This window comes from Gasterosteus aculeatus, chromosome 8 (assembly GCF_964276395.1).
Source record: "Gasterosteus aculeatus chromosome 8, fGasAcu3.hap1.1, whole genome shotgun sequence".
In the NCBI taxonomy this organism is placed as follows: Eukaryota; Metazoa; Chordata; class Actinopteri; order Perciformes; family Gasterosteidae; genus Gasterosteus; species Gasterosteus aculeatus.
In genome coordinates, this window is record NC_135695.1 from 18,867,667 (window position 1) to 18,893,605 (window position 25,939).

The window sequence follows — 25,939 nt, forward strand, 5'->3', positions numbered from 1 at the left end:
CTCCATGACCTCCTGAAGTCCTAATTTATTTTTATATGAATGCAATCATGATATTGCTGATGATAAACGGCAGGGTGGCCTTTTGCCCTGAAGACACACAGAGAAGAGTCTCTCTGCTCAGTCAGCTGACAGAGCGCAGGCCTGCTGTTAGACTGATTAACTGGCCAGTCCATTTTTTGTTCACAAGTAAACATGAACTACACGCACACACATGCTCACACCAATGGCCTTGCCCTTGTCTGGTCTGCTTGTCCCTCTGTGCTGCTGATGAAAAGACTCATTGTGTTCAAATTAAATTATGTGTTTATTGGTGGCCTCCTCATATTAAAGGCGGCCGGCTGTAAGTCAACAGTTACTTTGGCCCTTTGGCTCGGTCCCGCCCGATGATGGCTCACACCGGGGGTCACGATATAATTAAACCATTGATGAGTTTCCGCCGCGGACCACTGGGGTACAGTTACATTTATTTTTTAATGTATTTTACAGATTTCCTGGTGAACGATTCAACCTGTGAGTTTTTTAACGCTGAGAGCGGAAAGTAAGAGCGCCATCGTGCCGTTGACCTTGAAATGGAGCAAAACAAAGGAAAAAGAATGTTGCTTCATTAATGCAGCTGTTATTTGTTGATGTGCGTCATGTAACCGGGTGCACAGTGGAAAGACGGGGCCCCGGTTTTTGATTTGCAGCATAACCTGCTTCTGTGCAACTGTGGAAAACGTACAAATGCACTTTTTATATGTGTCGGTTTTAGATCTCTTTATTTCCTTTTTTAAGAAACTGTTTGCATTCAAAACTGATGGGAAAAGACACCACGGCGGAGAGCTTCCTCCTCGAGACGCTGACGGTGGCATTGACGTTGCGTGTTTTGCAAATGGCGCTCTGTCTCATTTTGTGAGAGTCAGCGCATGGGAGAGGTCCACCGGCTGTCTGGCAGGACAGGGTGCGGGGAAGCCGTCTAACCGGTGGCACCGCAAGCCGCCGGGCTCGGGTGTGAGATGAAGGCGTGTGTGGTGAGCGTGTCTCTGTGTGTGTGTGGATTCGTGGGTGTCACCAGCCTGATCGGTGATACGTAACGGCCGTCTGACGAGGTATGAGCGAAGGGCACAGAGACGATGGATCCGTTGGTCGGAGGAGAGCGAGACAATGAGCCCGAAAAGTGGGCGAGGTCGGCAGGGAACTGCAGCTACGGGAACCGTAGATGGCAACAACGTCTGAAGTCAAGGTTCTTTGACGGAGTGTACCAACGGGTGTCACGCAGCCACGTAGAAAGTCGTCACATTTTTAAATAGAATACGACTAGAGAAAGCTTCTGTTGAAAACAGGGTTAGGAGCGCAGCGCGACATGTGGAGCCTTGTTCACGGACTTAATACCTTACGTTTGAAAACCCTGTTTTTCCTCCAGAACAAGATCTCTTTGTCCGCTGTTCATGGTGCAAACTGATTAACTCTCCCTCTCTGTGGCCCCTTGCTTTTTTTTTATTTCGCACTCTTTCTTCCCCGCCGTGCCAGTCCTGCCTTGAGGTTTATTAAAAAAGAAAGGATTTATTTTTCTTTCTGCGTTGGGTCGACCTGCTGCTCTGACCTGCTTTGATCTGACAGGTAGAATTTGCCCGCGGGGCAGACGCAGGAAGAGAAAGGGACAGAAGAAAACAGGATGTCTCTTTTTCAGGTAACTCGAGGAGGAATACCTCGGAGCACAACTCCTTACTAATGATGAGAGAGCGTCCTGAGCGATGTGGGGGTGGCGGGACTGAGGGAAGGGGGGTGGCGGGACTGAGGGAAGCGGGGTGGCGGGGGGGGGGGGCTGCGGCCCAAAGAAAGGAGTGTAATTTTCCTCTCGCTACGCCTCCTTCATCAAACTGTCACTCATCCATCCATGCTTCTGTCCCTCCCCCGACCATCTCGACCCCCCCCACAGCCCTATTACCCTGTTGCGTTTATTATTGCCGTACCTGCTTCATCTCTCGTTCGTGCCTTTGTGTGTTTGTAGAACTTTGTCGTGGATCTTTTTTTTCCTCTGGCTGTTTTTTGCCTCGTCACCTCTCGGAAAGCTTCGGGGCGGGACGTGTGTTTTGGTCAAAAAGTTGAGGTCGCTGCGCTCTGCACCTCCACAGCAGACACAACCCCCACGCACGCACACACATACCCCCGCTCACTCAGGTTTGAAGTGGGTAAGGCACATGATCCCGACTAAAGTCAACAAAAGCTTGAGTGGGACACCGGAACCCACGGCAGTGATTTACCCTCCAAGTCCTGCTCACACAGCGCTGTAGATTTGCTGTAGGCGCCACGGCGATAAAGAGTTTTCTTTGTTTGTAGCTTGTTCCGTATGACCTGTCTGTGTGTCTTAGAGGCACCTTGAGGGACATACGGTAAGAACACATGATTGCACAGAAAACTCTGCAATTGGGTTTTTTTCTCATTGGAGCCTTGTGGCTTTGCAGAGCGCTGATGTTTCCCATCACATGACAATGACAGTATTCTAAACATATTGCTTATTTTCAGATGGCTAAAATGGATTTTACTGCAGCTCCTGTCCACGACAGGACATTACTTTGCTCAAGTGCCGGTACTATTTCCTGTTAGTGCGCCCCCATCTTTTGCAGGTCCAAGCGCCTCAAAGATGCCGTCTATCGGGTTCAGTATTGGGATGGTGGTAGTAGTTCTCTTGAGTGTATGTTTGAGGGACGAAACGAGGGCACGTGGCGACGGTTGCTACCCCCAAAACAAACAAAGTGCACCATAACACCCACAAACAGGCGTAGGAGCACCGGGAGAGTCTCCCAGAGAGAGGAAGCCTTACAGACCAGCGGGGAATGTAGAGACCAGACTATAAACCCGCACACAGTGAGGTGACAAGTGGCTGTCCGTCACACAGGACAGAGGCACTGAGGAGTCGAAAGCCCCTTGGTTTAATCATAAGTCCCACGGCCCGTGTGCACTATATAGAGAAGTTTTAGCGCATCAGAACCAGTCAAGTAGAACAACTATCATCGCTTATTTTTATTTCTTTTTAATTCACTTTTGGTTTTTCCCATGAAACACATTACATTTGGGTAAAAACCTTGCTATTCAGTTTATTAAAAGTGACCTAAAGTAGTGTAGGGAGCCATTTTTTATACATTTTAAATACACATCACAGGCCATCAGACCTATATTTGGAGATTCCACATGAAACAACTGCAGAAGCCGGATAATGACAGAACGACGTAGAGCGGCGCGCCGAGGGAGAAGGTTCCTGTGCTGTGCACCGCATCCACTCCGATGAGTCCTTCTGAACACAGGCGGCGACTTGACCGCATGTCCCTTGTTTGGACTCCACCCTGCTCTGCTTTTATTCTGTGTATTCGCTTTCAGTTCTCACTGCTTCCCTTTCCCTGTGAACATTTCACTCTCTCATTACTTCTCCTGGCTTTTGCTCCCATTCTTAACTTTGTTTTCCCCTCTTCTCTCTCTCCCTCCCTCTCTTTCTTTCTCCGCAACTTCTGACATTGCTTTCTTGCCACCCCTGCCAGCTCTAATGTTATTTCTACTTTGCTCTCCTGGATGAACTCCAGAAATAAAAACTGTGCTACCAAGTGGGGAGCGTGCCAAAAGTGCAAACCACTAAAACGGCATGACTGCTAACGATTGTGAGTAGTGGATTCATAGTTTCCATCCCCCTTAATATAACCCATCATCGGGCCTCTACATCCACATTTAAGTGTTTTTCGGATCTGTAATGGGACAAATCATGTCTGAATGTCGAGGGGCTCTTCCGTCATGCGGCTGATGCCCTTTCTTGGGAGAACTTTTAGCATTTCTGTCAGTAATTTAGAGCGGCAAGGACGAGCCTGCTGATCCACAGGGATCCCTTTCTCCTCTCTTACTCTAGTATTCCAATGCGTACGGCACCAGGGCCTCTGAAAGTGCACTGAAGCTCTCCTCTTTCCAGCAGCAGCGAATAAATGGTGTCGAAGCATTCTTCGCTGATAAGGTCACATGCTGGTGCGCCTCCCCCTTCTGAGATATATTGCACCACACGCAAACCGGTCTCGGGAGCTCCCGGGCGAGGCTCCCCCGCTCACCTCTGAGGTCAACATAGTGCTTTTCCGTCTGTGTCACTTCTGGGTCTGATATGACTGCACGCTCATCTGATTCCTCCAGGTGATGAACGCGTATGAAGAGTCGCAGTGCGTTGCTGCGATAAGGACACTGGTTTTAAGTGTGTAACCCGGCCCGAGACTTCAGTCTCAAATCTTAAATCCTGTGACCTGGATTAAGAAATGCGCCAGACTTCTGGCACCGCCAGAGCGGCCGGGTCTGAATGCTTAATACTCACAAGCTTTTTTTTTTTTCTTCTTTTCTTCTTAAAATAATCCACCAGGCAGCTCGCAGCTAAGATTTCAACCACGTAGCCGTGCATTGAATCACCAAAAAAGAAGCCAGCGGTAACATCTTCTGCACTTCACTTCACTTTCGATGTTGGTTTACGCACAACACGGGACTACAGTGCACTGAATAGACCACCTGGACACTGAACATGCTCCGATCAAGCCAGGGAATGATCCAGGAATTGAAATCTGAGCCGGTTTATGTTCTCCCACAACTCTCACACTGTTTCTCTGGGATGGCCGCCGGGGGAGAGCATGATGAAGTTATTAAGCGTTGCTGAGACTAGAATGGTGGCAGGATGAGGAGGAGGAGGAGGAGGGGGAGGAGGTGGTGGTGTTGTAGTTTAGGAGATGAAGGTGGAGAGGTAGGGAAAGGGATTTAGCACAAACGAATGGGGGAATTGCAGGTTGGAGATGAGGGGGGATTGACATTAGAAATAAAAGACCCCACGTCTTTCATTTCAAACATGAGACACGAGTGAGTGAGATTCAACCCCCCCCCCCCCCCCCCCCTCTTTCTGCTCATTGAAACCCCCACTGCCGGCCAGCCAGGACAGGCAGAGGTCAGCATGAGTTAGAGGAGGAGGAGGAGGCGGGAGAGAGGACGAAGGAGAGAAGGGGTGCAGAGAGAGAGAGAGAATGAGGGAGGGAGGGGTGTGCGTGAGATTGGGGGGACTGGGGGGGGCTAATGTGGACCAGCTGTAGAAACCTGACACCTCCAGAGCGGGTTAGAGGTGGAGGAGTGAGAAAGGGAGGGAAAGAAGGGTTGCAGGAAATTGCACGGACAAGGAGAAGGATGGAAGGGGGGGTTGGCAGGAGAGAAAAAAAAAAAAGTCCCGATGGCACAAAACAAAGAATCCCATAGATGACTTTGGCTGCAGAAAGACCCTCTCTGCTCCCATTTTCACCCAAGCAGAGCGGAGCATTCATCCGTGTGGGCAGATTCTTAACCCTTGTCGTGCAGAGCGTACGGAAACGCGCCCCGAGGAGTCACACTCCATCCTGCGTGGCATTTCGGCGCGCCGGCGCGTCAGGTTTTATCCTCCGCAGTGAAACGCCGCTCCCTCACTCTGATGTGGATCCTGCACAGCCTTCGTCTGGGGGGGGGGGGGCCCTCGGGCCTCTAGCGATCCCGCCTGGAGGCTCACAATGAGCGCTCTACCCGGGAGAGAAACCTGAAGGACGGGGCGCCGCCGCCACGTTTCTGTCAACGCTGGTTGGATGGCGATTTAATTTAATAGAGATTGCTGTGCATCTGCCCTGTCAGCGCTTTGGAATCCATCCCCCCAAAAATCCCAAAGCTGTAAAAAAAAGTCTTGTGTTGTGGTGTAGAGTCTCATGATTATCTTTCTCGCTCACATTTCTAATATGCAGACTTCTTTCTCCCTCCCTCTCTCTGTCTCTCTCCCTGAAGTGGGAGACTTGACTTTGGAAATACCTCCTCATGTTCCCCCTTTTCTTTTTTAAGTCCGTAAAAACCTGTGAAACGATCGCAGAGAAACGTAAACCTGGTTTTAACCTGGACACGGTGTTCTCCATCTGACGGCCCGCTAATGTGATGTATGTCCCGGGTCAGAGGGCCGTGTCATTCCTCCTTGAAGAAGGCTACAGGGGGGCGGAGAAGTTGTCCCGCAGAAGAAAGTGCTCCTAATTCCCACAACGGTCACCTTGTTGTGATATCATGACCAAGCTGTGTTTGTGTTCGCAGTAGGGAGGGACCGCTTTGTGTTTGTGGATTTGTGTGTGTGTGTGTGTGTGTGTGTGTGTTTGTGTAGGCATGTGTGTAGGGGGTTGCACTGCAGAAGCGCTGACACCGAGCACGGAGACAGGAAAGGGCGTCCGTGTCTAATCTGACGGTGTTGAGGTGGAGAGGCGTGCAGTCTTCTCTTTCAAGCTCCTATACGTCATTAATCTGCCCTTATGTTTATCTGTTTACCGTGGAGTAAATGCAAATAGCTGATTTTTACAGAGTATGTTCGTCTAGACAAACTATACATTTCAAAGAGATATTCTATTTGAACAAGAACTAAACTAACCTTGAAAATAATGAAGGGTTTTCTGTCATAGTTCAAACTAGTATAAAAAGAAAACACATTGTTCAATATAATGGCATATAATCTTTTTTTTTTCTTGAATGCATCTGATATACTGGAGCCTCGTGTGTGTCGGAGTAGTTTGTAGTATTTAAGGCAGACGTCGGGTGACTCGCATGTCCTACCACGCAGAGAGACGTCTCTCAGATGCGATGTGATGAGACTCTCTCATGCCTGGCATGATTCACCACTTCCCCACTTTCCCATGCGCTCATCACCTAATATATTCAAGCTGCTTTGGGGTGGAGCGGCCGATAATGAATAAAAGTTAATAAGCGTGAGACGGGATTTCATATAATTCCCACCTCCTACGTTTCTTCTCTTGTTTTAAATTGGTCACAACGCTGATATCGGATAACTCGCCCTATGTTTACGTCCAAAAGAAGCCCACATATCCCGTTGGATTGGTTATGAAAGAAGGTATTAATTCCTCTGTGCCCGTGTGTGTGTGTGTTAGTTACTCCGGGGTGTATCCCTACTATTATGTTACCTGACCCCCCCCCTGGGAGGCCCCTTTGGAGGCCTGCGTAAGAGGCAGCAGGTCGCTCCGGGGGCCCACAGTCCCCAGACGGCGTGTCGGCGTGTGTCGCACTGTGCGACAAGCGCTCCAGATGAAAATAGCCGACACAGGAAATTACCCGGTAACAAAATAACAACCCAAACCAAATGGTGTCGCACACACACAGAGGAGAAGTGGTGTGTTGAAGCGGGAGGGACCGAAAACAAGGAGGGAATAGAAAGTGACTAAAGGAGCTGTGTTCTGACACCTCCCCGTGCACATTGTGTAATATTGTAATATCCTCCCCGCTGCTTGACATGTGGCCGAATCGCTTTGACGAAAAAGGAGAAATCGAAAGAAAAAGGGTGGTGATGAATAAGCAGAGGAAAAAACAGACTTTGTTTGTGGTCATAAAACGATGCAGTGCTGCTTTTCTTTACGTCGAAGACCTCAAGATTCTTTAGTTTTACTGTGGAAACATTTCTTGAGAAATTGCGACATTATTTTTCTGTTGTTGTGAATATTGTTCATCTTCTACATTGCCCAATGACTCGCTGGTGTTTTCCAATTGTTGCGTATAGTTTGCTGCCAGGCAGTCAACAACTTTCAGATAACTCCACCTCACATCCTTCCACTTTTTGACTTCTTCTTTTCCGTCACCGGCCCCGCGTTAACCCTTTCACCAGGCTCAGCTTCCCCCTTTCATCTCCGAGGGTTTATGGGGCAACAGCTCAAGAGTTCAGAGTATCTCATATCAGCAATCACAGGGTTACCAGTTAACATCTTAACGGCATGTCAAAAAGTCCCTCAGCAAGACACAATGCGCCAACTTCTTCTTTCATGGCCACATTAATCTTCAATGTGTCAATGTATCTTTGCATGAATGCGGTCCTTAAACCATCTAGTATTCATTGAGACATGCGCCACCACACATTTTGCCTGTACTCGCCTGTACCTACACATACGCCAGTATTTTACCGCTGTATCTTTATTTGTGTCTTTGATCTGTGCGTGCTGCACGACCTGAGTACCGAGGCTACGCTCGGCTGTCAATGCCGCTGTCTGATGTGGTGCGGTGTGTGTGCACCTGACAGAAACTCATTCTTTTGTTTTGACTTTATACCTCACTGTCCTACACACGCACACAAACACAACACATAGAGATGTCTGTTTTGTTTAATTCATCTTTCAACTGCATTGTCTGTATCGAGGGGGGATTAGGTTTAAACCTTTGCGGTCGCCATCATTGAATTCTGTGTGTGTGTGTGTCTAGGTGTGCGCCGGGCTTTCTGGGGGAATACTGCCACCACAAGGACCCTTGTCACCCCGGCTTCTGCCTGAACGGTGGGGACTGCTCGGTGTCCATGTCCGCCGGCGTACCCGTGCCGGGGAGCGCCGCCTGCACCTGCCCCCTCGGCTACACCGGACAGCACTGCCAAACTCCCCAGAACTCCACCTGTTACCCCAACAATCCCTGCGCCAACAAGGGCGTCTGCGCCCTGCTGTCCCTCGACAAATACAAGTGCAAGTGTCCCAGAGGATGGACAGGTAAAGATTCAGTTTAATCACCTCTTAGTTTGACATTAGGACAGTGATGCCTGACCTCTTCTTCTTTTGAACATCCTGAAAATGAACACCTGTTGAACACATGCTAATTGTAAAGACTGCTATACTCAATATCCTCGTAAAAGTTACAGCAAAGGTACAAGTTAGGAACAAGTCACTTCTTGGTGTGATCCAGATGTGGGGAGCTAGCAGCTTCCAGCAACACAGGACACGTTTAACTAACAACTGCAACATTCATGCTCGTACATTTAATTTAATTTCTAAAAGGCAACAATTTTAACATATTGAGTATATTCCTACCACTAGGGAAAGAAACAATAAATATATGCAAACATATCATAAATCATTCCAAACGCAGCTCAGAGGAATCGATTCCTCTCCCCTTGCATACTCTCCTTCCCCATACAAAACCTAATGATGTTGCCAGAAATGGCCGATGAGTTCATGATGTCACCTGGCGTGGGATATCAAATGCAAAATTGTCCGGTTCTTTGCATATTGCTGTCCTCTGTCATCCGAGACGTTCTTTTCCAGAGGTGGGGGACACACGTTGACACTCGGCACGCAGGATAGCTAGAGCGCTAACGCTCGGTCCTTCTCCGTCCTCTTTATTCCCAGGGCCGCAGTGTGAGCACGAGGACAGCTGTCTTTCCAGCCCCTGTGCAAACGGCGGAAAGTGCAGCTCTCCGTCCGCTGGCAGCTACACGTGCTCCTGTCCTCCGGGCTACGAAGGTCCTCGCTGCCTCAACGACACGAACGAATGCGCCGCCTCGCCCTCAATATGCCAGAATGAAGGCCGCTGCATCAACACCCCTGGCTCCTACAAGTGAGAATCTTGTTTATAAAGAAGGGAGAAAAAAAAGTGATGTATGTAAGATCTGAAATATTTTTGCCCGAATTACAATAAATGTACACTGCCGTATCTACAGGTGCACCTGTGACCCGGGGTTCACTGGCAGACACTGTGAAAGCTCGTACATCCCTTGCTCCCCCTCACCGTGCCTGAATGGAGGCACCTGCCACCAGAACACTGAAACCAGCTACTCCTGCCACTGCCTTCCAGGTAGAGGGATTCAGATTATGAAATAGCGTTTTGTTATTCTTTTTGGAAAACTTGTTTTGTTAAACTTTTTAGAAAGTTAAACCACCGCACACTAACAGAGAAAGAGAAAATGTTGTTGCCCATCGAGGGAGAGGGAGTTAAAAGAATGAAATTGAATTATGGGGGAGAAAGTGCCACTGTGACCAGTATCTATCACCCACAAATGTAGCTTTGAGTTACTGCATTGTTACATTAAGTTGTTTGAGGTGCAAACAGTGTGATCCTGTCGTGTTGCTGTCTGTCAGTAGACACAACAAACACACACACACAACTGATGTTCATGCGCTACCAGGACGCGTCACGATACCAACGTACAATCGAGAATATCACATTCCAATCCAGGTGTTTGAGTGCATGTCTCCACCGCTCGTTTGTGCCAGGTTTCAACGGGACTAACTGCGAGAACAACATCGACGACTGCCCCGGTCACCAGTGTGCCAACGGAGGAACCTGTATGGACGGCGTCAACACCTACAACTGCCAGTGCCCACCAGAGTGGACTGGTAAGGGACTTGTGTGTTCGATGGACATCACTACAGCTGTTGCAGTGATGTCAGTCACAATTTCTCTGCTTTTAAGTCTTTTCCGGTGGAGCAGTGAGGTGGAGTAAAACGTCGCTGCTGAGAACAGTTCAAATAACCTGGATCCTTTTATGTTGTCCGTTTTGACGTCATACGTCCTACCAGTCTGTTCGTTTTCTTCACGCTGTAGAGCCTCTTACTCCACACCGGGCGTGTCTGTGCTAACACGCTTGTGTGGCAGAACGCAGGCTTTCCATTTACAAAGCAGACGTGCATTCATCGGCTTCCTTGGGCCTGTCTGAGTTTACGTAGCACTAATCCAACCGGAGAAAGCAAAGCCTATGTGAGCGGGGTGTTTAAGAATGAATGAATAGTATTCTCATACCGTCTATTTGTTAGGTCTGCAAAAAAAAGAGCTTTCTAAATAAGGCAGTGAGCATTTAAAATGTCAGGGAGAAACATTGGGTGCGTTATGTAGTACTATAAAACACGACGTGTTCACATTCCCCGATCTTCACGTCCGCCCCCCCGCCTGCCTCTCTGCAGGTCAGCACTGCACCGAGGATGTGGACGAGTGCCGCCTGCAGCCTAACACCTGCCAGAACGGAGGCACCTGCAGCAACCTGTTCGGCAGCTACGTGTGTGTTTGCGTCAACGGCTGGAGCGGACTCCACTGCTCCGAGAACATCGACGACTGCGCCACGGCCGCGTGCAGCCCGGGCTCCACCTGCATCGACCGCGTCGCGTCTTTCGTCTGCCTCTGCCCCTACGGAAAGACAGGTAGGCCAGTAAAACGTCTGTACCCGACTGAGAAAGAAAAATATGAGGTCGTCGACCTTATATGATGTTGGGGATTAACAAGTTGTCTAGTTCGCTCATTCCTTGTCAACACAATGTTCTTTTTCAGGCTTGCTCTGCCACAGAGATGACGCCTGCATCAGTAACCCCTGCAGGGAGGGTTCTCAGTGCGACACCAACCCCATCAGTGGCATGTTCAACTGTAACTGTGCACCTGGATATGTCGGCAGCACCTGCAACATCGACAGAGACGAGTGCAGCATTGGTGAGAGAGAAAGAGAGAGACTTCCAGCACACTTAACGTGAATCTCAGCCGGCCTGTTCCGCTTTCAAGCGCGCCTCTTTTTTCCCTCTCGACCGCCAGGTACCAACCCGTGCGAGCACGGCGGTCAGTGTGTGAACACGGACGGCTCCTTCACGTGTAACTGCGTGCGGGGTTACGCCGGGCCGCGCTGCGAGCAAGACGTCAACGAGTGCGCTTCCAACCCGTGCCAGAACGAAGGCACGTGTCTGGATCGCATCGGGGACTACACTTGCATCTGCATGCCAGGTACGGTTCTGGAGAAACTGTGTTTTATCAGACATTCCAGTCCACATATGCTTTGAAGAGGGGAGGGATAGGCTTGTTCTGGATTCCTGTTATGTATAGATTCAAATAAAACCATACTCCACTATTCATCTGAATTGTTTTAACCAAGGGGCTGTGTGTGTTTTTTTTTTATTTTCTCAATCCGAAAGGTCCTGAGTGATAAACAGTTTGCCATAATGTGTAAAGTGCAGGGAGTTCATGAAGAAATTATTATGAAATGTTCAAATATGCAATCTTATTATGGTGTGGCCTGTTTTCTGGGCCACATGAAATGTTATTTTATTCCTAGCCCCATGCCGTGCCGGCTCAGATCTGTTACCATTTTTTTGAGGATACCCTGCTAACACATAGTGAGCAAAAACATTTGATCCTCGGTGGAGTTGATAACTATCTGTCTGTTGAGGAGGTGCGACGCTACAAGGTTGAAATGCAACTGCAAAAGGAATGGTATTAAACCCCTAGTCTGTTGGGAAATCCTCACAACTTGTTTCACGTCGTACTTGCAGGATTTGAGGGGACTCACTGTGAGGTTGAGATAAATGAGTGCATCAGCTCGCCCTGTCTGAACCAGGGAAAATGTCTGGACCAGGTCAGCCGCTTTGTCTGCGAATGCCCAGCCGGTGAGTAGAGCTGTGGCTATGTTCATATATTATATCTCTATATATATATATATATATATGAAATTAATTGGCTTGTGAAGTCTGTCTTGTTTTGAAACCATCTTTTAATGTGTGCGTTTGTTATTGTGTTCATTGTCTCTTTATGCTTTCAGGGTTCAGTGGTGAAATGTGCCAGATAGACATAGATGAGTGTTCCAGCACCCCCTGCTTAAATGGTGCCAAGTGTATCGACCGACCCAACGGATATGATTGTGAATGTGCTGAAGGTAAAAGGCAATAACCACACGTTAGATCCTGAATTCTAATGTGTAGAGCCTGCTATGGAATGGAAGACTGCATCACTTTAACACTCATATCCTTTCTAACCCCGAGCAAAATCGTAAATAGTCACTTAATCCATGATGCAATAGAGAAAATCTCCCTCCGCAGGCTTCACTGGTCTACTTTGTGGGGACAACATCAACGACTGTGTACCGGAGCCTTGCCACCATGGCTCGTGTAAAGACGGCATCGCCACCTTCTCCTGTGAGTGCGATCCTGGATACACGGGCTCCATCTGCAACATCCAGGTCCAGGAGTGCCACAGCAACCCGTGTCAGAACCGAGCACACTGCGTCGACCTGGTCAATGGCTACCAGTGTAACTGCCCAACAGGAACCAGAGGTGGGTACTCGGTGTGCTACAAAAACCCGTTTGCCTATGCAGGGAGTCGGGTTCATTCTGATTTATTCTTCCAGACCATATGGTAAATGGTGCATCTGTAAGTGTTACATCTGTGATTGGGTGTTTGGAGGCAGCGTTAATCTCTCACCCAACGAGCCAGTACACTACTTCAAATCCACCCCTTTGTGACTAAAGTAACAATTAGAGAAAACATTGTACGAGTTCTAGATCATCCAGCCCGGATCATACTAATGTGCCTCTGAGAGCTTGAGTCGAATGTGAAGGCCCCCATCCCCCACGCCGAGAGCTTCCTGTGTAACTTTTGATAGATCAACTGGGCAGCCCCTGTGTGTGTGTGTGTGTGTGTGTGTGTGTACGTTGCTCTGTGGGTTAATCTGCTTAGTTCAGTACGTCGTACCACTCCGAGACCCGGTACTGAAGTCTGCACTGTCCTCACTTAACTAAATATGCCTCAGTTCTCCCTGTCAGGTCTTGTTTTCTGGTTTCATGCCCTCACTTCCCCTCTGTTAATGTGCCTTTTGTGTTTCTAGTTTTCTCCTTTTTCTCTTTTGTTTAGTTTATTCCTCCTTCTCCTCTCTCTCATTCTCTCCCTCTCTCTTCTACGGTCATTCTTGATAGATTCATAACTATCTGTCACACTGGAGTTGTATCGAGCCTTCGCTCTATTAAAGCTAATTTCTTACGTCTTGCTGTACTTCTCCTGGTGTCTCACTCCCCCTGCTGGCAAATGAGTTAACTGTCACATTTTGTCACAGCTGCTTGATCCTCGTAACTCTTCACTGACAGTGTCCTAAAGGGAAGAGTCGGGTGTTTTTCTGTGTGTTAAGTTTAAATCTGAGCAAACTCAGTCAAATAAAACGGTGAGGCACATAACCTGACTATTGTTTCCCTTTTATGAATTCATATTTTTCCCCTCAGGGGTGAACTGTGAGATCAATGAGGATGATTGTGCCAGCAACCCCTGTGAGTACGGAGAGTGCCAAGATGGTATTGACGAATACAAATGTGTGTGCGCCCCAGGATATACAGGTATGTTTAGCCAAGATACTCCTATTACGGTCATTATGATAAAAGTATACAATTCATTCTCTGCAAGCCGATATTTGGATGTTGTTACCGAAACCCACTGGACAATCTAAAAAGAATTCCCTCTGAATCGCTTTCTAATAGGACTTAAATGCAACGTGGACATCAACGAGTGTAGCTCCAACCCGTGTATGAGCGGGGGAACCTGCATCGACAAGGTCAACGGGTTCCACTGCCTGTGCCCGCCCAGCACCCACGGGCCTCTGTGCCTCTCGGGGACCGACCACTGTGCCCCTCAGCCTTGTGTGCACGGAGAATGCATCGAGCAGCAACACGGGTACGTTCACCTCCTTCCCTGAAATGTTGTGTTCTGAAATCCGGCGTTCGTTATGCACCGATCGATGGGACGCGGGCAATATTTGGTTGTTTGATAGCTTTTCTATACAAAGACTACCAGAACAGACCAATACTTGCCCCAAAACCAGCGGCTGCTATTATTACAATGTGGCTCATTTTAAATTCGCGCTGGCTTTGTGTCAAGGTATCGTTGTGAGTGTGAGGCCGGCTGGGTGGGACAACATTGTGAGCAGGAAAAGGACGAGTGCCGGCCCAATCCGTGCCAGAATGGTGGCGCCTGTGTGGACCGTCACAACGGCTACACCTGTCAGTGTCAACCTGGATTCAGAGGTAAGGATGTTCGTTGCTATATTTTAGCACTGCATTTTTTAAGACTCTGCAATCAATCGAGTAAATGGCACTGCATTTTAAAAATGAATATATGAATCCCCCCCCTCCTCCCGCACTAGGTGTGAGCTGTGAGAAGAACATAGATGAATGTGCATCCGGGCCGTGTCTGAACCACGGCCTTTGTTTAGATGGAGTCAGCAGTTATTCCTGCCAATGTAGTCCGCCATTCACAGGTTAGTGACATCACACCTCCACCGTGTTACATACGTTTTTTTAGCGTGTCTTTGTGGCAGCCAACTGAGAATCTGCTTTTATTATTCCTTAAAATGTGTGCTATGTCACATCAGGGAAACACTGTGAGGTGGAACAGGTTCCCTGTGCTTCTCATCCATGTGAGAGGGGAGGAGTGTGTCGTCCGTCTCCAGACTACACCTCATACACCTGCCGGTGTCCCGCTGGATGGCAAGGTGTGTGTTTGTGTGTGTGTGTGTGTGTGTGTGTGTGTGTGTGTGTGTGTGTGTGAGATCCTATCTAATAATATGAATTACTTCTTTGTTGATGCTGTGCTAATATGTTGTAATTTCTTTTACAATTGTGTAGGTCCACGCTGCAGTGAAGATGTGGATGAATGCAAGAAGAACCCTTGCAGAAATGGCGGCCGCTGCGTGAACAATCAGGGCAGCTACACGTGCAGGTGTCAACCTGGATACAGCGGACACAACTGTCAGACGGACATCGACGACTGCTCGCCAAGTGAGTCTGACTCTCCCCTCACAAGTGCCTTTACGCACTCGGTGGAAGCCTCGCCTTCGCCCGTATGGACCGCGCCGACTTTAACAGTCTTCACCGTATCATTGGAGCCTCGAGACCTCCCTTGCCTTCGTGGGGAGAAGCGTAGACAGCGTAGACTAGCTGAGATAGTTGAGCCGTACATACAGCAGGTGTAACACAGATGTTGCAGCCAGACTGCTGGTGGTTTGTTGTTTAATAACGTGGATGATTCGTTCTTTCAGTAAATCAAGTCCTCTCTCTCTCTCTCTCCCTCCTCCCCCTGCACAGGCCCGTGTCAGAATGGAGGCTCTTGCGTGGACGATGTCGGGAGTTTCTCTTGTGACTGCCGCCAGGGTTTCGAAGGGGAGCGCTGTGAGATGGAGGTGGACGAGTGCGCCAGCCAGCCCTGCAGGAACGGAGCCGTCTGCCGGGACTACGTCAACAGCTTTGTGTGCGAGTGTCGTCCGGGCTTTGACGGAATCTTGTGCGAACGCGACATTCTTGAATGTACCGAGAGGTGAGCCGCAGTTCCTGTATCTCACTAACATCTATGACATTAGTAGGTTTCTTTATGATTTTAACATTTAGCTTGTCCTTTTCTGAAAGTAAACTTTGCACTCTCGGCGGGTCTGTACTCACCACCTTGTTTCCCTCCTTCCTTCCAGCTCCTGTCTGAATAATGGGACTTGCATTGACGAAGTCAACGCCTTCTCGTGCCGTTGCCGTCCTGGTTTCTACGGGACATTCTGTGAGTACGAGCAGAATGAGTGCGACTCTCAGCCCTGTAAGAACGGAGGCACCTGCACCGATGGCCTGGGAAGCTACCGTTGCACCTGCTCTATGGGATACAATGGCCAGAACTGCCAGGTACACTGTTTGTATTTATATATATATATATATATATATATATATATATATATATATATATATATATATTAATCTTATAAATCTGTAATTCAACATGTATAACAAAGCTCACCAACCCAACCAGTTTTAGACAGATGGCTATTTGAATAATATAGTATGTAATCTTCCCTGAACCTTTAAGTTAGATAACTTAAGTTAGATAATATCCATTTATAAGCTACATCTTTGTCTTTCAATGTTCACTGGATTCCGATCACAAGCGATCACAGAAAAACAGAGAAACAATTATACTTGTATGCATTTAACATGCAAGTTTTATAATTTCTCTTTTAATCTCAACAAAGATAGGTCAAACAATATCAAATTCCCGTCACATTTTTTCACAAATCTGCATGTCCGCCACAAAGTTTCTGTTCTGCCTCGTCAATATAATTTGGAATGTCAGAAAAGAAAGTTGGTCATGATGTAACTTAAGAAGACAGTGTGGTACCTTCGGTCTGTGTAGCATCTACATCCCCCCATGACTCTTTTTTTTTTTTTTTTTTTGCAGAACTTCGTGAACCTTTGCAGCCAGGTGCGCTGTCTCAATGGCGGCTCCTGCTCTCAGACATCGACCTCCTGGACCTGCCACTGTCAAATGGGATGGACGGGACTCTACTGTGACGTCCCCAACATGTCCTGCCAGGACTACGCCGCCAGGAATGGTGAGGCCATCGCCAGAAAAAAGAATTGCATCTTAGCTCAGGAAGCTCAGGAAACAAGTCATTTAAATGTTGTGGACATTCATCAGACAAAGATTATTTTGTTTCCTGCCTATAACTTAATATTTGTTCCCTCCTTGTGCCTCCTTTACCAAATTACTGTAGGTCGGGAAGTTGAAAATGTGTGTGAGAACGCCGGGCGCTGCATCAACGTGGGCCATTCCCACCGCTGTCAGTGTCAGCCGGGATACACGGGCAGCTACTGTAAAGAGATGGTGGACGAGTGCCAGTCCAACCCCTGTCGCAACGGAGCTACATGCAAGGACTATCAGGGCACGTACGAGTGCATAGTAAGTAAATCCTCAGCTTTCATGTTTCGAGCTGCACGTCGATACCAAACTAGCGGCACCCGAAGCGCACAACGAGCTCACCCCGCGTCTCTCGTTGTAGTGCAAGCCCGGCTACCAGGGGGTGAACTGTGAGTACGATGTGGACGAGTGCCACTCCCGGCCTTGCCTCCACGGAGGGACCTGCATCAACCTCATCAACCGCTTCACCTGCGCCTGCCCACCCGGAGCGCACGGTAAGTCGGCGTGTCACACGTGTGCACGCGCCCAAACGGCGAGCAGAGTGTTTGCGGTGTTTGACGCGCGTCTGTCCACCGCTCCGCAGGGCTGCAGTGTGAAGTGAACGAGGACGAGTGCGCCGCAAAGGCGGGCTCCTTCGAACCCCGCTGTCTGAACGGAGGGCAGTGTGTGGATGGCGTGGGCCGCTACTCGTGCTCCTGCCCCCCGGGGTTCGTTGGAGAACACTGCGAGGGGGATCTCAATGAATGCCTGTCGGGACCCTGCCACGCCCCCGGCAGCCTCGACTGCGTGCAGCTGGTCAACGACTACCAGTGCCGCTGTCGCCTTGGATACACGGGTGTGTTCGCGTCAGCCACTCCAACGGCCACATTATGTGGTCGTTTTGTGTGTTAGAAAAAAACTGCTGGGCATTTGCGTATTATTTTGATAATCTTGTATTTGCCTTTTTTAACTGTTATTTCTTTACCAGGTCGTCACTGTGAGTCCATGGTGGATCTGTGTCTGTCCAAGCCGTGCCACAAAGGGGGCGTCTGCTCTATGAACATGAGCTCCGTACATGGCTACACCTGCTCCTGTGTTCCCGTAAGTTTATTCAATGGTCCTAATACTCGGCTGTCATAAGATACAGCTTTTAAGCTTGTTTTCTGAATAACATCTTTTCTATTCATTTTCTCTTTGTGCACTTTCATAATCAGTGTAATGCTCTAGTTTTATGTTGATTGACAGCGCTGTGCCTGTGAATCTTTCAAATAACTATTGAAAGAAAACCAATAATCTGGGCGGAATCTTTCCTTTTGTTCAGTTTTTTTTATTTTGGCGCAAAGTTCAACCAGGTGCTAAAAAAAAAATTAAAAAAACCCCAATCAATTATTTTTCTTTTTTGGGCTTTCGCACATCCCTCTTGACTCGAATATCAAACCGCAAAAGTCAACTTGAGTTAACAATTACATTACATTACATTTATTGACGTAATATTTTATTACTTTTTTTGATGCAACATATTTTAACCATTTGGGCTTTTTTTCTGAATTTTTTGATTATTTATTTATTTATTTATTTATTTTTTGTATAAAAAAGTTAAAACAATACAGAAGATGTAATAAAAAGTCAACGTAACATATTTAGTGGGTTACTATCGGCCCGTTTTCTTCTTCTCTTTTAACAGAACATCTCTTCACACTAAATCCTTGTTTTTCTCTCCACTAACTTCTTACCCCCTCTCTTATTCTCACGCTTGCTTCAGAGGGCCACACCATGGCTCAGGTATAGTAGACAAGCAGCAGATTTGTAGTAGAACCTCAACATATATTAGTTCTAGTAGTTTCTTTAAAAATCCCAATAGAAATGTGTCGCTAATACTCACCGTTGGATTGACTTTATTACTATCACGCTTAAACACGTATGTTTATGTCTTATAGGGCTTTACTGGGTTCAACTGTGGCGAAATAGAGGGCTACAGTTGCGCTAAGCTGCGCTGCCAGAACGGCGGCCGCTGCGTGGAGTCAACAGGCCGCCTGTCCTGCCAGTGCCAGCCAGGCTTCAGCGGGCCGCACTGCGAGAATGAACACAGATGTCCGTGGAACTGCCAAAACGGAGGAAGCTGCGTCAAAGACCCGTCCAACCCGTACCAGTACAGCTGCCGCTGTGCCGCGCACTTCTCGGGGCCGTACTGTGAGAGCGGTCAACAGATCGTGCCGCGCACCCCGACCTGCCGGTATCCACAGTGTGAGCAGCATTCGAGGGATAAAGTGTGCGACGCCCAGTGTAACAACCACGAGTGCCAGTGGGATGGAGGCGACTGCTCGCTCAACTGGCAGCAGCCCTGGGTTAACTGCACCGCCAGTGTTCCCTGCTGGGATCTCTTTAAGAATGGACTTTGCAATAAGGAGTGCGACAACCCTGGGTGTCTCTTTGACAGCTTCGAGTGCCAGGAGACGCCAGCATCCTGCAAGTATGTGACCATTCTCTTTATTCTGTCATCGCTGTTGCACTTGTGTTCAAAGTCCCAATTATTTTTTGAGCCAAATCAATAGACACGGACCTTCCCCGTACTGTGTACTTTCAGATACGACCGGTACTGTGCGGACCACTTTGGGAACGGCGACTGTGACCCGAGCTGCTACACGGAGGCTTGCGGCTGGGACGGCCTTGACTGCTCCATCGACACTCCGGCCAAAGTGATAGACGGCACGCTGGTCATCGTGGTCCGGCTGCAGCCCAAGGAGCTGCTCGGAGACCTGAGGGGTTTCCTGCGCTCCCTTGGGGCCCTGCTGCACACCAACCTCCAGGTGAAGCTAGATCAAAACAACAAGCCGATGGTGTACCCTTTCTACGGGGAGGAGCATGGACTACACATCCAGAGGAGAAGAAGCAAGCGGGAGCTAGAGAAGGAGGTTATTGGGTGAGAATAGTTATCTTATAACACTCAGGAGCTTGAAACAAACAAACTTTGGGTCATTGACGTAATCTTCACATCTGCGCAGATCCGTGGTCCATCTGGAACTCGATAACCGCGAGTGTTCCCAGAGCTCCGTGGACTGTTTCTCCAACACTGATGAGGCCGCGTCGTTCCTCGCGGCAGCGCACATCAAGGCCGAACTACCGTACCCTCTGGTGTCCGTCAAGAGTAAGTAGGCCTGTCAATCGACAGTCAATGGTCCGTCGTCAAGTAAAAACCTAAATCCAATGACGACAAAACAACCGGTATTAAACTTACCTTTGGATCCTCCAGGTGAGCCGTCAGTTAACCCGCCCCCCCCAACGGCTCTGATGTACCTGGTCGGATTGGCGGTGGTCATCACACTGCTGATCCTTGTGCTGGGGATGCTGGCAGCCAAGAGGAAGCACAAACACGGAGCCCTGTGGCTGCCCGATGGCTTCTTGGCCAATAAGAACGACAAAAGGAGAGAGCCTGTCGGACAGGACGACTTTGACATGAAGTGAGTAGAAACACGGGCCGAAAGCTTGTGCAAGATATGTGATAACAGCCACCTCCTACCAGAGTGAAACCTAGATGTTATGTGTCAGCGTCAGTGTGACCGTTGTGACGATACTTTATTTTCAAAAGCTACATAAGTTGTGGTTGTTCCATCCTGCATGCTGTGTGCAGGAATGAATATAAGCACAACCAAGCGGAAATGTTACTATCTCTTAGACCTTTTCCTTTTTCTCATACAAGGAATTTCAAGACCCAGGATGGAGCTCTGATTGATGGAGTGCAGAGTCAGAGGTGGCTGAAAGACGAGGTCCCATCCAAAAAGCAGAGAGTAAGTGAATTCAGAGGGTAAAAGCAACGGCTCAAAAAGAAAACCGACGGATTGGAGTGGTTTGGATTCAATTGGATCAACATCGTGGGGAAAGGTTTCGTTGTATATCTTGTTTCAAGTTCTGTTGCTTTTTACAGACCGAAGACAAACCCCTGCTGCCCATCGCCATGGAGGGAAGTGTTGACCGGAGGGAGTGGACCCTCCAGCACCGCAAGGCTGCCGACATCTCACTCACTCCCCCACAGGCCGACCTGGACGCCGACTGTCTGGACGTCAACGTCAAGGGACCCGGTGAGAGAAGAAAAAAAAATATACAAAACTTCTAAATCTGACACGCGTACTCGGGAACTTCCTTTTAATATTTCTCTCTCTCAGATGGCTTCACCCCACTGATGTTGGCGTCGCTGCGTAACGGCGGCGGTCCGGACTGCAGCCTTCACGCAGCGGAAGAAGAGGAGGAGAGCGGAGGGGACGAACCGGGGCCCAGCGTCATTTCGGACCTCATCGCTCAGGGTGCTTCTCTGATGGCTCAGACCGACCGCACGGGAGAAACGGCGCTCCACCTGGCCGCCCGCTACGCCAGGGCCGACGCTGCCAAGAGGCTGCTGGACGCCGGCGCCGATCCCAACGGCCACGACAACATGGGCAGAACTCCTCTGCACGCCGCCGTGGCGGCCGACGCCCAGGGAGTCTTCCAGGTGACACGAGTCGAATCCAACTACAAACTTATAAATTTGACATTGACATGAACAAAGCAAACTTCTATAAACGCATAATTGCTGGTGAACTCTGCATCACTTCAATCTTCTATCTCCACCTCCTCAGATTCTGATCCGTAATCGAGCGACAGAACTGGACGCCCGGATGAATGACGGCACCACTCCGCTGGTCCTGGCCGCCCGGCTGGCTGAGGAGGGAATGGTGGAAGAGCTGATCCACTGCCACGCCGACATCAATGCTGTGGACGACCACGGTGAGCCAACCCTCCATATGTTCACACTCCTCCTGTGGAATGTTTTATGTTTGTACTGCAGTCTGAACACGGTCAATGAGGTTCACACTGTGGCTTGTATTGACAATGCAGTGTTAGTATGGGGAATTATGCTGGTATCCTGGTAAGCAGGACAAGCTTATAAGCCCCGCCAATGCAAATTGTACCTGTTCATGGTAGTAAACCTAAGACGCTGACTTACTTTCTGCAGCTCTTCATGTTCTGTTTGGATAGTAACATTTAAGACTCAAAGAGCTCTGATTAGCAGGAAAAAAACCCGGTTAGTTCTTCAATGTTTTTTTAACATGGATCTGCTTCTCTGTCTTTTCTCACCACCGCAACATTTCAGGCAAATCTGCTCTCCACTGGGCAGCAGCAGTCAATAATGTGCAGGCCACACTCGTGCTTTTGAAGAACGGAGCCAACCGCGACATGCAAGACAATAAGGTTGGTTCTCGTTCATGATATCTCATGTTTGTGTGCTATTAAAAGATCGCTCACTCGTTACCTCCAGATACGTCGTCTAGTTGTGTAAGTCCACTGAAACCAACCTGCTGCTTGCTGTGTTTCCTTCAGGAGGAGACCCCTCTGTTTCTTGCCGCCAGAGAAGGCAGCTTTGAGGCGGCTCAGGTGCTCCTCGACCACTACTCCAACCGCGACATCACCGACCACCTGGATCGGCTGCCGCGCGACACCGCTCAAGAACGCATGCATCACGACATCGTGCGCCTGCTGGACCAGTACAACTTAGTCCACAGTCCACACGGCCCGAACCACATGGGTGGAGGAGGAAACTCCTCCGTCATGTGCGGGGCCAACGGAGTGGGCTTCATCGGCATGCGCCCCGGGCCGCAGGGCAAGAAGAGCAGGAGGGGTGGAGGCGGAGCGAAGGTGGGCGGCGCCGGAGGGGGAGCTAAGGAGCTAAAAGACATGAAGGCAAAGAGAAGAAAGAAGCCACCTGGAGGAGAGGGGCCGGTTGTGGGTGCTGGAGGAGCTGGAGGTGGAGGAGGAGGAGCAGCTGGTACGGGAGGGGGGAACGCAAATGGTGCCAAGGCAGCAGCAGGACTCCCAGAGAGCTCTGTCACCATGTCACCGGTTGACTCCCTGGAATCCCCGCACTCGTACACAGGCGACGTGTCCGGCGCCGCCGCTACCACGGCCAACTCCCCCCCCCTCATGAGCAGCCCGACCTCCAGGCCGATGCTGCCGCCCGTCAGCCACATGCTGGGACAGCAGCCGGGCTGGGGGGGCATGACCAAGCACGGCTACGGCGGCCACATGTTCGGCCACGTGTCGCACCAGATGGGGGGCTCTCACCCGGGCATGAGCCAACACCACGTCCAGGGCCCGATGCTGAGCACCATGAACGTCACCATGAGCCGAGAGCAGCTGCCGCCCATCGTCACGTTCCAGATGATGGCCCCCGGGGGGGGGCAGGCCATGCTGAAGCCGCCTCAGCCGGGGCAGGTGCAGGTGACTCAGTCCCAGGGGCAGAGCCAGAATCAGGGTCACGCACAGCAGGGGGCGGGCCACCTCCGATGCCCCCAGGGCATGATGTACCGGATGTCCGAGCAGATGAGCATGGCGCACGGGCTCCCCCACGCCCTGCAGCACCCCCACGCCGTCAGCCACGGGGGCCACGCGGGGATCGAGGCCCAGTCTCGGCCGCTGCCCTCCTATCCACCCATGCAGAGCCCCGTGGATAAGTACCCTACTCCGCCCTCCCAGCACAGCTACACCACCACCGGCTCAGAGGGCACCACCCCGGGCCACTCGGCCCACCCGCCCAGCGAGCACCCGTATCTCACCCCCTCGCCCGAGTCCCCGGACCCTTGGTCGTCCTCTTCGCCGCACTCCAACTCGGACTGGTCGGACGTCACCACCAGCCCCACCCCTCTGGGGAACCCCCACCACGCACTGCCGTCTGCGCACCACACACACATTCCAGAGCAGGCGCAGCAGCAGCCGGCGTCCCAGCAGATGCAGCCGGCCCCTCAGCCGCCTCAGCACGGCAACATGCAGGTTTTTGCGTAGGCCGGCTGCAGGGGAGCATCAACAGACTGACTTTTGGGCTCTTTGATGTTACGTAACAACAAGTGAACTCGTGCAACGCTTTTTTTCTTTCTTTTTTTTGTCTCTCTTCCTGTTATGATAATCGATCACTTCCCCTTTTACGTTGTCTCCTCCTCTTTGCACTTACAAAAAATCTACGTAGTTTCTGAAACGTCATCGAAGCCGTTGGCACATCCTGTGACTCCCCCCCCCCCCCCCCCCCCCCCAGCCGAGCATCCACTCCTCTCTGCTGGCGAAGTCAAGACTTTGGCACCCAAACACAAACTGTTTTATCGAGGGATCAATGAGGAAGTGGCGCCCAGAAGGCGGCGGGCTGGTGTTGCAGCAGAAGAGCAAAGACGTTGTGACTTACGAGGCGGAGGACGGTCTTCCGTCTGTTTCAGAGGACATGGTCACTTCTTTCTGCCTCCTGCTGCCTACATGTGTAGTTTAAAGGGTCGTCTTAATTTTTTCTTTTTTTATATTCATGCATTATTTCTCAACGTGCTCCAGTGGGAATTTTTATAAAATTACTAAAAAAAAAAAGACAAACGTCAAGTAAATTACCGATTGTATAGAAATGCACACGCATGCATGAATGTTACTCAATGGCCTGACGCCGCTCGGGTGTATTCACTGCAGTGATTACAGATGATCGATGTTAGTGTTTCCCATCAGATGTCCGAACACACAAATGCAGTTTTGAGCTGCGAGGAGCAGAGAGAGACGTCTGCGCGTTGAAGGCGCGTGCTGTTACATAAGAAACAAAACACCGTTTGACTGTATCTTGCCACAGATGTAACCACTATCTGTCATGTGTCGCTGAGGGATTAATTAAGCTTGACAGACTTTATGCAAAAACACATTAGTTTTAGTGTCATGAGATGAAATGTACATAGACTTGCGGCGCTTCCTGCTTGTTGTTACTGAGCTCGTTTGTTTTTTTCATATGAATTATGTTCGCACTTCTTGAATGATTCTGAATGTTTTTACTTTTAAACGGCCTCTACTTCCAAAAATAATTTTAACCGGTTTTGCCTTTTGCTTAACTACAATCAGTGTATCGCTGCACCTTTTCTAATCTTAATGATTCATAAACAAAGTCTGGAGGTGAGTAAGGTTTGATAAAGTATTTTGTTTTTTTGTCTTCCTTCTTAAAGTTGATCATAGCGTTGTGTGACTGCTCTGTAAACCCAGACAATCATTCACTGTTTTGTTTTTGGAACTTCAAAACAGAACATCAGTGCCTCTTTAGACCAAATTATGATTTTTTTTTTCTGCCAAAAATGTACATCATGTCCAAATCAGTCGTTGCCCTCGTTTTGCCCTAAACAGACGCATGACTATCATCCGATACCAAGAAACATCAGTGTTTGAATTACTACTGCAACGAACCACATGGTTTTCTCTGTCCTAATTATGTAGTTTACCAAAACGAGTGTCCTGTGCCAGTCAGCCTTTCTATTTAGAATTGAGGGTCGGTTCCCTTTCATATGCAAGGTCATGTGTCTATATTCTGTATATATAAGTTTTTTGTATCGTACTTTCCTCTGTTAACCAAATGGCCTATAATATACATGCCATATGAAGTAGTTGTCGCCATGTTTGTAAAAGGTAGATTAACTAATACTGATGGAAAATATAAGATGTCAAAAAAACAAATGATCAACCGAATGTGCTTCCTGAAATAAAGCCCAGATCTTCGTAGACTTCTGCTTTGTCTTTTTGTTTTTTTAACTGTGTACTGTGTATTTTCCCCAAAGTTCAGAAAATATACATAGTTTTAAATTGGAGATGTAATTATGACAAAGATTAAACTAAAACGAATGGAGATATACTTTTTGAAAGTAAAAAAACTTCCTCAGGGTGAAAGATACAGGTTTGACAGATACAGAGTTTGATAGATAGCAGGTTGTATTTTCCAAAAACAAAACCGCCAGAACTGAACTCATGCTGATAGGCCTTCTCAGGGTCTTGGATTCAATATTTGATTTCCTTCTATGAATCTGTATCTTTGTGATATTTGAAATCCATTTGGGTCAGTGGTTCAGCATTTCCCACTCAACATCAACAATGTTTTGTTGAGATAATAACTGATAATAATAATAATAATAATAAAATGAATGACTACAGTACAGAAACAATG

At 48.9% G+C, this 25,939-nt stretch overlaps 1 protein-coding gene across 1 annotated transcript in view; it reads left to right on the plus strand.

The window, feature by feature from the left end:
* Window positions 1–25,502, plus strand: part of notch2 (notch receptor 2) — a 36,928-nt gene extending 11,426 nt beyond the window's left edge. Inside the window, exons 3-35 of the mRNA XM_040185283.2 lie at window positions 8,239–8,513; window positions 9,150–9,357; window positions 9,461–9,594; window positions 10,014–10,136; window positions 10,701–10,934; window positions 11,062–11,217; window positions 11,317–11,502; window positions 12,048–12,161; window positions 12,314–12,427; window positions 12,591–12,824; window positions 13,764–13,874; window positions 14,016–14,208; window positions 14,413–14,558; window positions 14,678–14,791; window positions 14,906–15,025; window positions 15,159–15,311; window positions 15,618–15,846; window positions 15,995–16,196; window positions 16,747–16,900; window positions 17,063–17,247; window positions 17,348–17,480; window positions 17,570–17,821; window positions 17,954–18,066; window positions 18,903–19,435; window positions 19,550–19,885; window positions 19,968–20,110; window positions 20,216–20,423; window positions 20,663–20,750; window positions 20,888–21,041; window positions 21,126–21,448; window positions 21,576–21,723; window positions 22,091–22,188; window positions 22,318–25,502. Of these exons, the coding sequence (XP_040041217.2) occupies window positions 8,239–8,513; window positions 9,150–9,357; window positions 9,461–9,594; window positions 10,014–10,136; window positions 10,701–10,934; window positions 11,062–11,217; window positions 11,317–11,502; window positions 12,048–12,161; window positions 12,314–12,427; window positions 12,591–12,824; window positions 13,764–13,874; window positions 14,016–14,208; window positions 14,413–14,558; window positions 14,678–14,791; window positions 14,906–15,025; window positions 15,159–15,311; window positions 15,618–15,846; window positions 15,995–16,196; window positions 16,747–16,900; window positions 17,063–17,247; window positions 17,348–17,480; window positions 17,570–17,821; window positions 17,954–18,066; window positions 18,903–19,435; window positions 19,550–19,885; window positions 19,968–20,110; window positions 20,216–20,423; window positions 20,663–20,750; window positions 20,888–21,041; window positions 21,126–21,448; window positions 21,576–21,723; window positions 22,091–22,188; window positions 22,318–23,775 (7,372 nt within the window). The 3' untranslated portion in view covers window positions 23,776–25,502. The remainder of the gene's footprint in view (window positions 1–8,238; window positions 8,514–9,149; window positions 9,358–9,460; window positions 9,595–10,013; window positions 10,137–10,700; window positions 10,935–11,061; window positions 11,218–11,316; window positions 11,503–12,047; window positions 12,162–12,313; window positions 12,428–12,590; window positions 12,825–13,763; window positions 13,875–14,015; window positions 14,209–14,412; window positions 14,559–14,677; window positions 14,792–14,905; window positions 15,026–15,158; window positions 15,312–15,617; window positions 15,847–15,994; window positions 16,197–16,746; window positions 16,901–17,062; window positions 17,248–17,347; window positions 17,481–17,569; window positions 17,822–17,953; window positions 18,067–18,902; window positions 19,436–19,549; window positions 19,886–19,967; window positions 20,111–20,215; window positions 20,424–20,662; window positions 20,751–20,887; window positions 21,042–21,125; window positions 21,449–21,575; window positions 21,724–22,090; window positions 22,189–22,317) is intronic.
* The last annotated feature ends 437 nt before the right edge of the window (window positions 25,503–25,939 follow it).